This window comes from Branchiostoma floridae, chromosome 7 (genome assembly GCF_000003815.2).
Source record: "Branchiostoma floridae strain S238N-H82 chromosome 7, Bfl_VNyyK, whole genome shotgun sequence".
NCBI classification, from domain to species: Eukaryota; Metazoa; Chordata; class Leptocardii; order Amphioxiformes; family Branchiostomatidae; genus Branchiostoma; species Branchiostoma floridae.
This window is the reverse complement of record NC_049985.1, coordinates 15,246,845-15,263,931: the sequence shown is the minus strand read 5'-3', so window position 1 is coordinate 15,263,931 and position 17,087 is coordinate 15,246,845. Positions and strand designations below refer to the sequence as shown.

The following is a 17,087-nucleotide window of genomic DNA, read 5'->3' as shown; positions in this document are numbered from 1 at the left end:
ACAAACGTCCCTGGGACAGACGAGTTTGAAGCGACGTCTCTATCTTGGTTTGCTGCTTGCTTCGAGAACGATTCAACCGCACGTTTTTTAAGCCTCCGTTAAAGGTAAACTGCCACACTATGCCACTCTAGATCTCGTAGTTTTACTTCCAAGACTGGAGTCGGTTTGCTCCACGAGTCCAGTTCTGTTGCCACTGACCTAGCAAGCGTCTCTAACTCAGTAGACACGTAAGCTCTTTTCCTGATACAGCTTAAAATCATGTTGCTTGTTCTGTCTCTGATATGGTCCCATCCACCAAAAACTTTCAACAACCTGTGGCGTAGTGTGTGTGTGGCGTAACTGGTAGTGTTGGACCCGAACCTAGGGGTCCCGTGTCCGATACTCACCGTGCCCCCCGACGTGCCCTTTACACGACCTCCTCACTTCACCCTGGTATAGAAATTGGTACCTGAGTTCGGTCGGGAAGTTCACATACATCTAACTCCAAACAGTATACAGTTACCAGCTATCTGTACTTTGTATGTGGCATTGTTAGAATAAGTTACTAACTTGAGTGTAGTGCCACATTGTCCTCGTCTGTCCCAAAGCAATTATTGTTGCTTTTCGCCACGTCATAAGCCGAGGCGTACTGAAACAGTGTAGTTCCTAGTTAATAGCGAGTGGAGGTGCAGTTACGTTGTTGACGGGGACTCCTCTATCAGCTCCGATGTTATTTTCTTCGCGATTTGGACGATCTGAAGCGTCATTCCGGCGATCGGTGGTGTTGAGCACCGACGCTGTGGCCGTCCTCTTTCGGTCAAGGCCGGTAGACAGAGTCGAACTCCCCTCTTGACGATCCTTAGCCAAGAAATCCAAGGGTGGTGACAGTATTGTTCCGGTCCGAAGCTGGGAAGTCTCGATGGTTGACCAGAGTCGGTTGGTAAACAGAATGAACAGGATGGTCAGACATATCGACACGCCTAAGGAAAAGAAGAAGAAGCTACGAACGCCCAAGTATCCTTCCACGTCTCCCATGTTCGCAATCGGGTCATAACACTGAGTATGGAACTGATCGTGTGGGACACGGATGCTGTGTTTGTTTTCAAATTCTTGCCACAACAAAGGTATACTGTTTGGAGTTCTGTATGTGAGCTAACTACAAATGAGTGGGTACTGGTATACATAAAATTCAGGTCCAGGTACGGTCCAGGTCCAGGTCCGGACATTAACCTGGACCTAACTAAATCTGTGAAAACTTGTAAATGCGGTCCATATTCTTTTTCAGGTCCATTTTACTGTACCGGGCCAACAAGAAGAAACGGTTTTGTAGTGGTACACCCTCTGAAAATGTTTTAATCCGTATTTTCCTGAAGAAAAGAGAAAACATTTCCTTATTTTGAAAACATTTTACACCTTGACAAAAGTGTTTTTAAACTTAAGGAGACATTTTCTCAATAACAGAACTGTAACTAACTAGCATAAGAAGCAGAAACTATGTCACATCTTCCAATATCTACAATCAATATGTTCATCAGTCACTAAAACAGCACAAGAGATTTACCCAATGACAAATATGTACAGATATGTATTGTGCTTATACATCATTTCTTTGCTTTGGAGCCATTCTTTACAATATCACAGTCTTATAGCATAGCACAGGAATATCAGTTTGAACGTTCTGGCTACATGTTCTTGTTTGAATCAGCACCCTTCGTCTTAGAAACATGTAATCACCCCTATTATGATGTGGTATGACCAGGGTATTGTCAAGAGCCTCTAGTACATGTAGACTTCATTTAACTCTGGACTGGTTCATTTCTGAAATAGGTAAGTTACAGTACCATGTCCAAATTTTTTGTCGCGAGCCTCTAGTACATGTAGATTTCATGTAATTCTGGACTGGTTCATTTCTGAAATGGGTGACAGTACCATATCCATTTTTTGGTCAAGACCCTTTAGTAAATGTAGACTTTATGTAACTCTGGACTGGTTCATTTCTGAAATGGGTAAGTTATACTTATAGTACCATGTCCATTTTTTTTATCAAGACCCTTTAGTACATGTAGAATACATGTAACCTGGACTGGTTCATTTATGAAATGGGTAAGTTACAGCACCACATCCATTTTCCTGTATGGAAAATAATCAATTAATAATAATTACTACAGTAATCCACTGTCTTTCAGGTGTTCATAGCTCCATTACCATTGGGAGGCTCCCCTGACGGTGCAGGGTCATTTTCTGGAGGAGCACCTGCCTCAGCTGCAGCACCTGCCTCTTCAGCAGCTGTGCTATCTGCCTCCCTAACCGGCTGCCTGCAGGTGGGACAGTTCTCGTGTTCCCTCAGCCAGCGCTTGATGCAGGCCTCATGGAACTCGTGGGAACACGGCAGAGTCTTCACGCGGTTTCCCGTCCGGTAGTTCACGATACAGATGCTGCAGGTTTTGGCCTCCTCGTTCCGTGCGAAATTCCGATACGGGATGGACTCGATCTCCTGCGGGGAGAGCCCGCGTGGCGGCTCATCCAGCGAAGAGATGTACATGTTCCCCGTGGCGGGGAAGTAGTCCAGGATGCTGTGGTCGCGGACAAAACGGATGCTGACCAATCGGCGCCCTTGCCAGAACTCCGGTCCGAACCCAAGGAAGTTTTCTGGCAGGGCTTCCCCCGGGATCCCGCTGCGGTCGGAGCCGTTGCTCGACTCGGACATGGTGTCTTCGTCACGTGTGTTGTTTGGCGAGGACAGATCCGTCAGCATGTCCATAGCGTGCTGCATGCTGTCCTCTTCGTGCCCGGGTTCGACCGGCCCGGGGTGGCGTATCCGGAACCGTCCCTGCCGCCACACGGTCCCCTGTGACGACTGTCGCAGACGGGCCTGGCTCCGGGTGACAGGCCCCTCCCGTAGCCTGCTAGGCGGCTGTGAGCTGACAGGGGGCTCTGGTGCACGCTCCACAGGCCGTGGGGGCGCACCTCTTCGCTGATTTGTTCCACCTAGGGAAAGTTACAGAAGGTTGATACTTAGTTGTAGTTTTGATGGTGTTCAAACTTATCTGCTCTTGCCAAGACTAAAAACAATTTACAAGCTTGAATATCAACCCAAACAAACAATCAAATAGAACATCATAATTCGTAACAAGCACATGTATCACAATACACTGTTAGTGAGTACAAACTATTCCACTTTGACCCAGTACCCACCTCTGTCTGTAGAGCTCTGTGTGGCCCACCTCCTGCGAAGGTTGTACCCACTGTTCCCACGGTCTCGCGTGGGCTGTGGCGTCAGGCTGAGCAGGTCCGAATAGAAGTGATTGGCCCTCCCCACGTAGTACGCGCTGAACCTTCCTGTACTGAGCAGAGGGGTGGGGGTTGGAACGTTCCCGTTCTGCTGGTTGCCTTGCTCTTGGTTGCCAATGTTGTCACCTTGCTGTGCAACTTGGGGAGGTGGTCCTCCTGTTGGAATGTTGCTGTCTACAGTTCCCGAGGAGCGAAGGACTCTGTCATTGGTCCCAGGAGAGTGACTCCTTGTGGCATCATAAGTTACAGGTTGGTTAGACTGGAATAGTGAGCTTGACATACTGTCTGTCCCCTGCAGCCTGCTAGACCTACGGGTGGCAGCTGGTGGGTTCCCGCTGCCTCTCCTCCTATCATATGTGGCTGCATCAGCTCTAACTCTACTACTTCTTCTTGCACTGCTATTGGCATCATTACCGGATTGTGCATGGACACTACTTTGAGCAGCAGGAAAAGCTGTATTCTCTCCTGTGGTTGGGGAAGCAGAGTCCCTGCTTATTGCATTCCTGCCAGACCTTTGACCTCTTGGGTCAGCACTGTGCACTCTGGCTCCTGACCTCTGACCTCTTGGCTCAGAGCTGTGATTGCTTTCTACTGACCTCTGGGCTCTGGTCCTAGTTTGACCTCTACCCTGGTCAGCAGATGCTGTGGTAGTCCTGCTCACCTGTGACCTGTTGGACTGACCCCTGACCCTTGCAGCTGAGGTTCTTGCACCACCTGACCTATAGGGATGACCTCTGACCCCTGAACTTGTGTTGGTTGATCTAGTCCTTCTTGGTGCCATGATGTTTACAAGTCCAGTACCTGCAGAAATATAACACTGACTTTACACCACTTATTGTCTTCTAAGAAACATCGTAAGATGAAATTGATGATTGATACTTTGAGGATACCTTGAGGATGCTTAGATAAGACTATGCCTGTTGTATGAACCTCTTCTCACTCCTGATATTTCCTCTGCTCCCAATGACTTTCCAGTCTTATCTTAAACTTTCTTCACACTGTCAGGACAGACAACTTCATTCACTTACTGCCTAACCCGGCCTTGATAGCATCTACTATGCAGGTTCTTACTCAGGGAAGCTTGTTGTAGAATTTCTTTTGGAGCAATTGTTGGCCCTAGAGCTGAAAAGTTGACCTGTGTACACCCTGGAAACAGTCTGGCATTCAGGCTAGTAATAAACTTATAATATTGTTATTGATATGTTATAACACCAATAACGGGAGGGGGCCATACTTCGACACCCGTTCTAAGTGGATGCGCATGGCTTTTGTCATTGTACATTTTACAGTGAACTCATCAAAAACAAGTTAAGATCTTGTATGTATCCATATCACTGTTATTGAAGCTGTACAGATATATATTTCATTTAACAGTAGCGTTCCGCACTGTACTTTGACAGCGCACGAAACTTACGGCATGTTTTCGGCTTGCGTCCTAGCAGAACGTTCCAACACAAAAAAGGGGTCCAAACTCCGACATAGTAACAACCAGACCATCGCCGTGCATTTTTAAACAACTTATGCAAATAGAATAGCACTAAAAGTCTTCATTATAATTTTTTTGTACCAAATATGGGTCATATTTTGTATTACGCGACTTATTCAAATACGGTGTGTTAAAACGTTTACCTCTCACGGTGAGACCAACTTGCCGCAAAACGGCAGCGTATGTCCGGCATCGGACTGTGATGGCATTTTCGCTTTTCGGCTTCCTTGATTGCCTTTTCATCCTGTCTTTTGGCAGCAGCAATGGCTACAGGATTTTTTAGTCGGTAGGGTTTGATTTTTCTTGAATGTTTGTCGCTCGACGGACGGGTTGACTGAGTTCAACGTGTTGAGCATCGCTCGCCCGCCTTCGTGCGTGATAGTAAAATGGCGGGGCCCCGACTGCGTGAACATTGTGGCATCATTTTAGCTCCGTTTATCCAACCCAGTTAAAGGCAGAACAGAACACAGGTATTATTTTTCGGAAGGCTAAGGGACCGTACGGCATTTAGCGAGGGGGGAGGGCCGGTCGCCAGGGGGGGGAGGGCCAAGCAAAAAAATGTTTTGCCAGGGGGAGGGCCTAGCAAATTTTTTTTTACTTGGGGGGAGGGCCAAGCAAAAAAAAAAATAGCTTGGTCTGCCAGCAAAATATGTCCCTTAAAATCCAAGAAACGGCGTTTCAGAGCGTCAAGATTTCAAAATTTTTCTGGACCTCTGCAAGAGATCGCCCGAGGTTGGCGCTCGGGACACAGTGAACATGCGAAAGGGAGGGGGCGGGGCTTATGCATGACGCCCTCGAAAACCTTCTTCACGTACAGAAATGTTATTAAACTCTGTATTAGTCTGCCAGCAAAATTTACCCGTCTTATTGCCCTCAAAATGTAAGAAATGGCGTTTCAGAGCTCGAGGGTAAATATTTGCAAATTTCCCTGGATCCCTTTTGACGTGACCGGCCTCACGCCTTTGATGACCGACATCGTGATAATGTGTTTGGGGGGGATTTAATTTTGTATTTCTAAATTGAAATGCTATTAAAGTTAGCTTTGTTTGTCAGCAAAATATCTCCTCAAACTGAAGGAAATAGCTTTTAAGAGGGTCAAGATTTCAAAATTCTCCCGGACCTACCGACCTTGCGATTCTTCGTGCCTTTGGCGCCGAACATGGTGTTCGGAACGTCGTTCTCAAAAACTTGAAACCCTCGTATTTTTTTGTCATAGAAATGTCATCTAACCAGCAAATTTTCCCATAAAAAAGCAATGCAGGAAATCGTGGCAAAAAAAGCGTGGCATTTCTAAAAGATCTCCTGCAAGTCTGCGGTCTCATACCCGCCGGCGACCGGTCTTACCCCGCCGTGGGAAAATCAGCGTCACGCGTCGGCGCCCCCCTCCCCACTACAGTTTTGGAAGTCGAATCGACTTTCGTGCTGTCGTTTTGGTTTTCATTTTTCCCCCCGATTTACCGTAAGTTATTACCACCACAGAACCAAGAAAAAGTCCAAAATATATGTAAATTGAAAATAGTTTCCGTCAAGCCGCTCAGGCTCGCGAGCTTGCAATACGTAAATTTAGGGAGCGGGGCGCGCCGCTTCGTGGCGCAAATCTACTAGAAATCCAGGTACAAATGCTTTTTAGGTGTTGTTTTAATATCAAAACAATGAAATAGCAAATATTTATGCCTCTATGAAGCAGATATTTATCCCTCTATTAAGCAGATATTTTGAGCCATTCTGTTTTCCTTTTTTTACTAGGGGTGAGAGATCTGCTTCTCGATGAAAATCATGAAAAAGTATGACGCAAAGGACATTTCCGAATGCGGGAGCGCAGTGTTTTATTTGCGTCTTGAATATTTTTTTTCAAAGTTGATAGGAGGGGGGAGGGCCAAGCAAAAATATTTTGTCTTGGGGGGAGGGCCTAGCAAAAAAAAATTTACCTGGGGGGAGGGCCATGCAAATTTTTTTGACCCGACCCTCTGGCGACCGGCCCTCCCCCCTCACTAAACGCCGTACGGTCCCTAATAAACATCATTTCTATGTGTGGTGGTATTTTTTCACATGTCGTATTTTGCGAAGAATAATTCAAGAGTTTCCCGGGCCATGGTCTCGATACGTTCGCTCGTCAACTTGCACGGAAGGCGGCAAACTTGTGCAAGTTTTTCAATCGTTATCTGTGGGACTTGCTAACTTCGACACATACCCCGTCTTTGTAGTTATTTACAACAAGGTTTAGTCTACAGCTAGTGTACTTCTCATGTGCAGGCCTCTATGCATTTCTCCGCAACAATGATTTTTAAAACCTGTCGAAATTTGGACCCCTGTCGAAGTATGGCCCCCTCCCGTTACTTTCTTTGAAGTATGTTGAAAAGACTACTGAAATAATGAATAAGGGGGAATACGGACAGTTGAACTGCCAATGGCATGCTAGACGAAGGATTACGTGTCTACAGTATAAGTACAACAGAAGTCTTACATCTATAATAGCGTCTAGGGCAGAAAGTCCACAATTTTTCCCTAAGTAAATATCAAAAGTGAAAGGACAGCATGCGCAACCAAACTCCCATGTTCTGGTTGGTTCTACATCGAATAAAACATACTCACCTCAAACTCAAGACGACACGAAAGTCTTCTATACACAGAAGACTTGTTAATGCTTCGAAAGAGTTTGTTGATGAGTAGCCAAGAAGCCCCAAAATACGAGGATCATTCATAAAACGTCACAGCTGTGCGATGTACCTTGGACTTCCCGCCATCTTGTTTGTGTGGACGTTTGGCTCGTCGTGACGTCATTCTCAGATGAACCACTTTGAAATAGGGGTGTTTTTCAAGGGTGCCTTCTTTAATGATAACTTTGTTATAGATATTACCACACCATCTATTGAAAAAAATTGATAGATATATTTCAGTACAACGTATTACGGTATATTGTGCACAGTGGCGATAGATGTTACACTAGAAGTAATTATCTAACGGTCGCTTATTTGCAGCGGCCTCTGGCGTTTTTTCTACGAATCACAGGTTCTTGTTGAAAAAATGGCCGCCTCCCGACATGGGAGGGGGACGGCCAAAACGTCCCGAAAAAGACATGCGTCATGGCGGCGTACCGCTGCTAAGAACTTCCTGTCAAACATTCCGCTGGACGGGTCATTTGAGGAGTCCGTTCCTGGTCGAAATGAGTCGGTGGCGAGTCTTGGAGGGCAGCAAACTGCTGCGGCTGTCCACCCGACTTCCACAGCGGAGGGGGAGGGGCCGCTGGACACTGTGGATGGCCATCGTGATCTGGGTCACGGACAAGGTTGGTGGTCACGATTCTGTTCTTCAAATTATCTATCTCATCTCTAGTTAATGAAAATAGATCAATGGTCGTATCCGATACAATCGATCGAAATTAGTTCCCAAGAATCAAAAGTTTGGAGGGCCAAGAAGTTCTTTGCCACTTCAGGGCACTTGGGTAGAAAACGCTTAGATTTATCAAGCAGTTTTGGGGAATGTACGTGGCATGCAGAATTATAGATCAAGGGCAGTATATGCTTCTGAGAGTGCAAAGTTTATTTATGGCTAAGATATATGTGGAACCGATGAGTTTGACCTACTACTAAGTACCCAAACTCTGCTATCACTGCCATATGCCCGTTTATATTTTATGATGACCTTGGTAGACGGATTATGGAAAAGGGCAAAATTACAATGATTGGGTGATATTTATATTGAGGATTGAGTATAGAATATAATTTTATACCAAGAGATATGAAGATGGGTATGTTTTCAATCAACAACATTGTTGTGAAATTTGCTCTCAATATGACATGTGTAACTTGATTCACATCTAGACATTTTGTTAAAGTGGCTGATGACAACTGAACTTGTTTTAACAGATATACACAAAGGCCAGTCTGAAGAATGGACCCACATTGGAGAAGATGCGTTTGCTGTAGACATCCCTGCAAACTCTCACATGCAGCAGGAGAACACAAGTCCTAGGGCAAGGTGAATATTTTCTTTACTGCCTTATATGATATAACTTAAGTGCACTTCATTGTAGCAGACTGTCTTGTCAGACTAGTATGAAGTACATACTGAGTTATGGCAAAACCTACCTTTGAAAAAATAGTTCTATACTTGTAATTGTCTTGTAATTATTTCTGAATACATACTGAATACACTATATGGTGTAACAGGGCAGCTTCGCAGGTATGCACTGGTACAAGGCTACATCACTTGTGGTTACAACATTCATATCTAACTTTTAAGTAACTGTTGTTTGAAGCTACCTAGTGAATGACTGTACTTGTACTTTTTTCTGTAATAGTTCGAGGTGAAAGTTAGTTTTACACAAACTGTTGATTTCTCAAATTTTCTGGGTTGATCAGAAGACTGATATTTGTTGTCATGGCCCTTCCTTTAGTTGTAAAGTTTGAGCTCTGTTCCAACACAAAGGAAACACTCACCACGAATTTTACCAATACAGATAAGCTTTCGTTCAAATGACATACACTTTCTTGTTCTCCTTGGAGCTGGCTGGAGGTACTCACAGCTGGCTTGCAGGACTACAGACTTGTTTATCATATTGTCCATCATACCCAGCCAGGACGCCTTTCCTCTGTCTTCAAGCTGCTTCCACTGTAAATCTTCTTTCATTTCGGTGACACAGTCACTAGCACCCCTGTCATAATTATTCATGCAGAACCTAGAAGCTTGGTTGTGTTTTCTTACATGATTGCTAGATTTTTTTCTTTAAGTTACATCAAACATCCAATGTACAGCTGCAGTAAATCCGAAATCAGTAAATGCACTTTTTTTTTCATTTTGTTCCAGGGCGTACTGTCATTTGTATCAAGTGCTGTAAGTCTCAAAAAACAGTATAAACAAGCTTATGATCTTTCTTGAGGCATGATGCTTGCTTATACCAGTGTGGACAAACTGCAGAACTTTACATACATATAAAATGACATTGCTGATTAGGTTATAACATATATATTTGTCATTTCAGAGCCAATACATACAGCCCAGGACAACTGGCTGAAGGCCACCCCTCTCCGCGACGTGGACTGGTCCGACAGAACTCCCTCAGCAGTCCGAGGGACACGCCTCCCCGAGACAATAAGATCAGAGTTCACCGGAGCCTGTCCATGTCGGAGTCGGCCGAGAGCGTCCTATCACAGAAGGTCCACTTTTTGAGGTCATTGAGGGAGAGGGGCTTTCGCAAAGGAAGGTAGGAAAACATTGGATGAAATGCAAAATGTTTATATGTAAAGTGTACCTGAGGCCATGGACATAAATGTAAGATAAGTTGTAAATGCAGAAATATTTGCAGTGGATAAATGTTCGCGGTTTTCGCGGTGACCACTTCACCGCGAGCTTAAATCCACCGCGAACATTTTTCCATTATTGTATCAGACTGCAGTCTATGGTGTAACCGCGAATTTAAATCCACCGCGAAAAGTCCTTTTACCTGCTACCGCGAAATTAAATCCCCGCGAACTTAAATGCATTTACAGTATAACGTCTGTGCTGAGACCTAGGAAAACTTTTGTGTTTCTGGTCAACCCTCTAGCAAAAACCGACTGTATATGCTTTTTGGGCAGTCAACTACTGACAAGAGACATGGAATTTGTCATGCGACAAGCGATAAAGATTTTCAAGACATTAGTAGACTTATAAGTTTTCTTACAGATTTCCTGTATTTCACACTCTTTTAACATTAAGTCTTTGAACATGTAGGAATATGCAGTAACTGTTGTACTTTTTCAGTTCATCAAAGCATACCAAGGAGCTTTTAGACATTGTGACGCTCCTTGAAGCTTACTAATGTGTACAATATGGCAGATGTAACAGTTTCTTCATTCAGAACAATATTTCTTGTGTCCTTTCCAGACTGGTGTTGGTATCAGGCCATAAGGTGCCGTATGCAGTGGTGTCGCTGATACCGTACAGTCGTATCAGCCAGCATGGATACGTCAGGTATGTGTTCAGTGTTAGGCCTCACTTGCAATTCTTGGCAAAACTATTTTTGTTGTCACTGCAGTTAATTACAATTTATATTAGAATGTTCATGCAAGCTCATCTGTGTTAGTAGCAATCATGATAGTACAATGCTATTAACGTTCTTCCAACACAAAGGTATACAGATGGATCAAATTTTCAAATTTTCAGTTGGCATGATAAACTCTCTGGCACTTTTGACCAATTAGTGACGTCACGTATCCGCAATATCATGTGTTAATAAGATCAGGTGTTTGTAACTCTCGCGAGTTTACGTTCTGAAGTGATTGGTAATATCATGATCAGTATTGATCCTGAAGAAGGCGACAGTGGCTGTTGAAAATTTGATCTGTGTATATCTTTGTGTTGGAAGAAAGTTTAGCATTGTACTATGGGGAAATTTTTTTAAATTCCTTGTTGAAAGACATTTGAACAGTTAAAAACCTGTTGGAGATTGAGAAATGCAGGAATTGTGCAGGAATAGAGAATACACTTGCTTGAGAGTGCTTCATTGAATTCGAACATTACAAGGACCAAGTGTACCTCTTTTTACACCCTAACCTTCTTACACCAACTTAATACCAACTTAACACCAACCTGATTCTTTAAAAGGGAGCACCAGTAGGAATCCAAGGTTAAGTCTTTTGGTACATGACTGAGCCAAGAACTTGGAACGTTTACATTTGTGGGTATTTATAACTACTAGTAGTAGGTAGGAATGAGGTACTGAGATACTGTGTTGTGTTGCAGTGTACCCGAGGGTCGGAGACAGCGCCACCCCTCGGGAAATCGTCCCCTGTCCTACATGACGGACACCAGCGTCATGGCACAGCTGCAGGGGGTCGAGCTAGGGGATGATGGGAAGGTATTACTTAGCATTCACCAGAAAATAAATGTTGATATTGTTTACAGTGTTAGCAACAAAATTTGGCTACCTGACACTTAAGAAAGTTTTGGAGGAGGAGGTTAGTTTAAAGGACTACAACTTGCTAGCCGCCATGCTAGACAGAGATGCCTGGTCGGACATTGTAAATGGCACCTCATATGAGGATGAACTGAACTGAACTGAACTTGATGTAGAAAGAAAATGTATGATTCAAGAAGGTACATAAATTGATGTCATATTGTATATCGGTTGAGCCAAATCAGAAGTATACAGTGGGAGCTGCTTCAGGACACACACAAACTACATGTATGTGTTTTCATCATACTGCGCTGAGTTGGCACGTGCTATGCTCTATGACTACGTTGCGGCAGTAAGCATTAGGGAAGTCTCTTTTGGAACATTGCTAATGATACTGGCAGCTTTTGATACTATCTTATGCTACGTTAGGATCTGCTTGGAGATTAAATGAAAAGGTTCTAGTGACAAAGGTTCTAGCTCTATGTTGTATGTGTTTTCTCCAGACGGTGTCCTACGCACACTTCCTGGTCCCTACCCGCTCCATGGAGAAGAGGAAATCCTTAGATGGACTGGGTCCGCCCGTAGCCACCCAATCACAGACCTACCTGCGGACAGTGTCCTACGACCCTGCGCATCTTTTGCGAGTCCAGGGTATGTAAAACAATCTCTCAATAGGTTAGGTATAATATGACCAACTGCTGCCGTGCCACGTACCTGCAAAGCTTGTGTGTTACGCTGAATAAACATTGAACTTTGAAGGGCGGTTATACCGGCAATGTAGATACAGACACAGATACAGATCAATAAGTACGAGATATGCTTCATGTAGGAATGGCTAATCCAATCTTCTAATGAGAAGGGAAAAGAAAAGCTATTGGATGGCAACATATGGCAACACATCTCGAATGGCCCTTTTCATTTTGAATATGAAGTTCACTTTTACATAAGACATACATTTTAAAAAAATGTTATAATCTTTATGTTTCTCCAGCATCATCAGAAGAACCAGCAGTTCCCTTACTGCCCAAGTATGACCCGTACCTTTTGGATGACCCAGAATGGAGGTCTGGCAAACACAGAACTGTGCTCAACCTGCCCTGCTATATGGTAACTTTGATAGGAAATCTTCTGTACGTGTAGTAGTATGTAGTGTACATAGTCCTGTGGTTAGCAACCCTGCCTCTGGACCAAGAGGAAGGGAGTTTGAATGCTGTGGCTGCACATGCACACTACCCAGGGTTCTCCCCAGAATGTTTTAGTATAGTGGAGGGTCTGGCAAAAATGACCCGAACCAACGCGCTGCGCTTTCATGAAAATAGGTTCATTTTGCAATGACAGAGGCTGTCAAATACTACAAGTATAATATATTATTGTGATTCCTTTGTTGTGGTAAACAGATTTGATCATCGCCCATTAACAAGTTTTTGCAGACAATGCCCACTGGAAAAGTGATACCACTTGGTACAAAAATCTGTGAATTTTCATTAATTTTAGCAAAACTAACTAAGAAAATAGGGAAGAAACACACTAGATTTTAAAAGTAGTATAGTGGAGCTGGGCTAGGAGTATAGTGGAGGGCCTCCGTTATTCCATCCTCTGGGGAGGACTATGCTACCAGAATGTTTCATACTCCTTAGGAAATGAAGCCATGATGCACTGTTCATTGTACTTATGACCATGATGAAAAGAGCTAGGGGTATTTCTGAAACCTCTAAACACCCTACATAGTGTATGTCTTTTCTGTCACATTCAGTAGCATTATCTCTTCCGTGAGCTTAACTAGTTCAAGAGTTCTTCCACTTTCTGTACTGTATGACTTTATCTTTGATTGTTGAACCTTTCCACATATGGCTATGATTTGATTTGATTTATCATAATTTTGTTTGATCTATTGTATTCCTGTATGTGTTTTGTTTTTAGAAATTTGCTCTTTTATTGGCAAAATGAAGCAAAAAGAGTTTGTTTCATGATGTGATATATGATATTGCTGTTTCCCTCACAGACCACTATTATTGACTACGCAAAACCATCGGAACTGAAGAAGGATTTGAACGAGATGTTCAAAGAGAGGTTTCCACACATCCAGCTCACACTTAGCAAGTTGAGGAGGTATGGACAAAAATGCTTTTCAGATCTGACACTGCAACATGTATTTTGTGACTCATTCATTGCAAAATTGCCTCGAACGGCAGAGAAATGCTATGAATATTGTTGTTGGAAAAGGATCTTTTAAAGAACTATAAGTGATGATACATCGTGTGACATTGTTGAATTCTGTTGATTTTGCTGAAAAGTAACACAGTACATTTATACTAAAATAAAGTCTGTTCTTTCAAAGCAGTGTGCAAAATATTTTTCTGAGCCAGGTTGCACACTGTGCAACCTGGGGCAAAAACTAGGTTGCACAACTGAATTTCAAGTTGCACCACCATTTCACTAATTTCTGAAAAAAAGGTACAATACATACATGTACATGTTTGGCTGACATGAAACGGAGCTGCCTCTGATCATTTATTTCTTCCAAGTAAATTGACAACAAAGTCGAGTTCTGAGGCTCAAAATCTAAGTTGCACCCTGTGCAACCTGAGTTTAGAAGTAAGTTGCACCAAGCAAAAAGTGGTTGCAATGTGCAAGTGTGCAAGTGGGTATTTTGCAAGATGTTAAAGCGGAATGTTGTTAATGCTACAACTCAATAGAGAATGACTATGTACGTCTGTATGTAAAATCAATTTTGTTAATTTTTGATTTTCCACTTTCAGCTTGAAGAGAGAAATGAAGAAGATAGCAGTGGATGACGTGAGTACTTGAGATCAAACATAATGCAAAAGACAAAAAGTAGAGCTCTTTATTTTTTTTATTCCTTTACATCAGTATTTATCATCAAATAGATTTGTATAATGATTTTTTTTCTTTTCAGTGCCGAATGGAGGAAGTGACTGTTGCTCAGGCATATGTGTATGTTGAGAAGTTAGTCTTACAGGTAAGGTCCGGATTTGCAAATGTATGTTCTTAATTTTCCGATGAAACTGTATATCAACACCATGCAACACCCTGCCACGTCACCAGTTACAACAAAACTATGTATAGCAGCGTGCAAAAGACCACTTGCACACTTGCACATTGCAACCACTTTTTGCTTGGTGCAACTTACTTCTAAACTCAGGTTGCACAGGGTGCAACTTAGATTTTGAGCCAGATATAATAATAAAAGGTTATGTACAATTGTACCTTTTTTTTCCAGAAATTGGTGAATTGTTGGTGGTGCACACTGTGCAACCAGGCTCAGAAAAGTATTTTGTACACTGTATAGTCTCTCCATGAGATGACTTGTACAGTAAGGTATAGTTACAGGTTACAGATAGCAAACCTGTGTGAACTTGCTCTGCTATACTCACACTCACACTCACTCACTATCCGGTGTAGCATCCGTTGTTCCCTGTCTTCTACTACCAAACCAAACATGAACCTACATATGTATACTGGATCTGACAAAGGTTCATTGGTGTTACTGTATGTGAACTGACCCTGTCACTTACATGTATGTTTGCAGGGAAAGATTAACAAGCAGAACAGGAAATACTGTGCAGGTATGTCATTTCTATTTTGAATGAGGTCATTTAAACCCCCTATCAGTCATTTATTCATTTATTTATTAGGATTCTCCATATACAATGACAATGGAGGGTTTGGCGGAACAGGTGTCAAAGGACACTCAAAGCCACCATACACACATGTTCGCACATGTTTACACATGGCGGGGTTATACCGCCCCGTTACGGCGTGACATACATGTACCCTTTCGCTGGCCAATTACAAAACGGGGATGCGCTAGGTCTCCCGTCCGGGTGAATGATGTAAATCACAGTGTGGCTGATACGGTATGGAGGTTCGCCAGGCCTCCATCCGGGTGATTTGAAGTGAATCACCAACTCCAGACAGAAGGGTTTGCTCCATCTCACACCGCACCATCGCATGTGTGGGGGTGCTTTAACGTGCATGGGGTGTGACTCTCCCCATACACGGGACCTTTCAGTGTTTAGAATAGAGTCAGAATGAATGTACGCCATAGAACTAAATGCAATGCTGCTTGAAGGATGTTCATGACCCCAGTATAATGTGGATTGTGAATATAAAGTTTGTACGTTAAAAGTAATGAAATATTGCATTGATATTTTGTTGTCCTATAGGTGCTTGTTTGCTGCTGGCAGCAAAGCTGAACGACACAAAAAAGGCACAACTGGCAAAGTTACTTGAGGTAAGAACACTGACTATGCTGTGCATTTTGTGTATGTTTTATAGATGTAAGTTGATTTACAAATGTGAGCATATGAAGACATTTAAATTCTATCTACTTACATAGGTTTACATGTAGTTTAACCACATTTATATGGTATCAAGCATTAGAAACCCTGTCTATAGTGACCACCTGTCCAAAAAGACCAGATTTGTCTTGGTCCCCGGGTAGTCTTGCTAGGTAATTGTATTTATCTTGTCTATTGCTAGGAGCAGTGAATGAAATGTCTGTGTTGTTCCTTGCAGGAAATAGAGGACACATTCCGACTCAACAGGAAGGACCTGATAGCGTTTGAGTTTCCCGTTCTGGTGGCACTGGAGTTTTCCCTGCATGTGCCCGACACTGAGGTGTATCCACATTACAGAAGACTGGTATATCTCTCCTGACCATACATACATACAGTCTTGTACGTATACAGTACCACATTACAGAAAACTGGTATATCTCTCCTGACCATATACACACATACAGTCCTGTACAGTACCCACATTACAGAAGACTGGTATATCTCTCTTGACCATACATACATACAGTCCTGTACAGTACCACATTACAGAAGACTGGTATATCTCTCCTGACCATACATACAGTCCTGTACAGTACCACATTACAGAAGACTGGTATATCTCTCCTGACCATACATACATACAGTCCTGTACAGTACCCACATTACAGAAGACTGGTATATCTCTCTTGACCATACATACATACAGTCCTGTACAGTACCACATTACAGAAGACTGGTATATCTCTCCTGACCATACATACAGTCCTGTACAGTACCACATTACAGAAGACTGGTATATCTCTCCTGACCATACATACATACAGTCCTGTACAGTACCACATTACAGAAGACTGGTATATCTCTCCTGACCATACATACAGTCCTGTACAGTACCCACATTACAGAAGACTGGTATATCTCTCCTGACCATACATACAGTCCTGTACAGTACCACATTACAGAAGACTGGTATATCTCTCCTGACCATACATACAGTCCTGTACATTACCCACATTACAGAAGACTGGTATATCTCTCCTGACCATACATACATACAGTCCTGTACAGTCCATACATACGGGCATGAATGATTGTGGAATAGTTCAATTGTAAATATGTCCTCCTGTTCTTGTAGATGCTAGTTAGGACAATG

At 43.0% G+C, this 17,087-nt stretch overlaps 2 protein-coding genes across 7 annotated transcripts; one reads left to right on the top strand and one right to left on the bottom strand.

The window, feature by feature from the left end:
* Positions 1-1,317: 1,317 nt before the first annotated feature.
* LOC118419296 (E3 ubiquitin-protein ligase RLIM-like) lies at positions 1,318-7,592 on the bottom strand. 2 transcript variants are annotated; one of them, XM_035825647.1, is made up of 4 exons: positions 7,349-7,592; positions 3,825-4,071; positions 3,175-3,782; positions 1,318-2,967 (listed from the first exon to the last, which is right to left on the bottom strand). In XM_035825647.1, the coding sequence occupies exons 2-4, from the start codon at positions 4,049-4,051 to the stop codon at positions 2,162-2,164; spliced, it is 1,641 nt and encodes a 546-aa protein (XP_035681540.1). In that variant the 5' UTR covers positions 4,052-4,071; positions 7,349-7,592; the 3' UTR covers positions 1,318-2,161. The 2 variants fall into 2 exon arrangements, with proteins under 2 accessions (XP_035681540.1, XP_035681538.1); XM_035825645.1 differs by having other exon boundaries at positions 3,175-4,071; positions 7,349-7,586.
* A 1,012-nt stretch (positions 7,593-8,604) lies between these two features.
* Positions 8,605-16,890, top strand: LOC118419294 (CDK5 and ABL1 enzyme substrate 1-like). Of its 5 annotated transcripts, none has more exons than XM_035825642.1 (14): positions 8,605-8,734; positions 9,262-9,369; positions 9,738-9,959; positions 10,622-10,708; positions 11,480-11,594; positions 12,137-12,284; positions 12,625-12,740; positions 13,636-13,742; positions 14,393-14,429; positions 14,551-14,613; positions 15,184-15,220; positions 15,821-15,888; positions 16,173-16,319; positions 16,451-16,890. In XM_035825642.1, the coding sequence occupies exons 1-13, from the start codon at positions 8,703-8,705 to the stop codon at positions 16,311-16,313; spliced, it is 1,281 nt and encodes a 426-aa protein (XP_035681535.1). In that variant the 5' UTR covers positions 8,605-8,702; the 3' UTR covers positions 16,314-16,319; positions 16,451-16,890. The 5 variants fall into 5 exon arrangements, with proteins under 5 accessions (XP_035681535.1, XP_035681533.1, XP_035681536.1 ...); XM_035825640.1 differs by having other exon boundaries at positions 16,393-16,890; XM_035825643.1 differs by having other exon boundaries at positions 16,173-16,323; positions 16,512-16,890.
* The last annotated feature ends 197 nt before the right edge of the window (positions 16,891-17,087 follow it).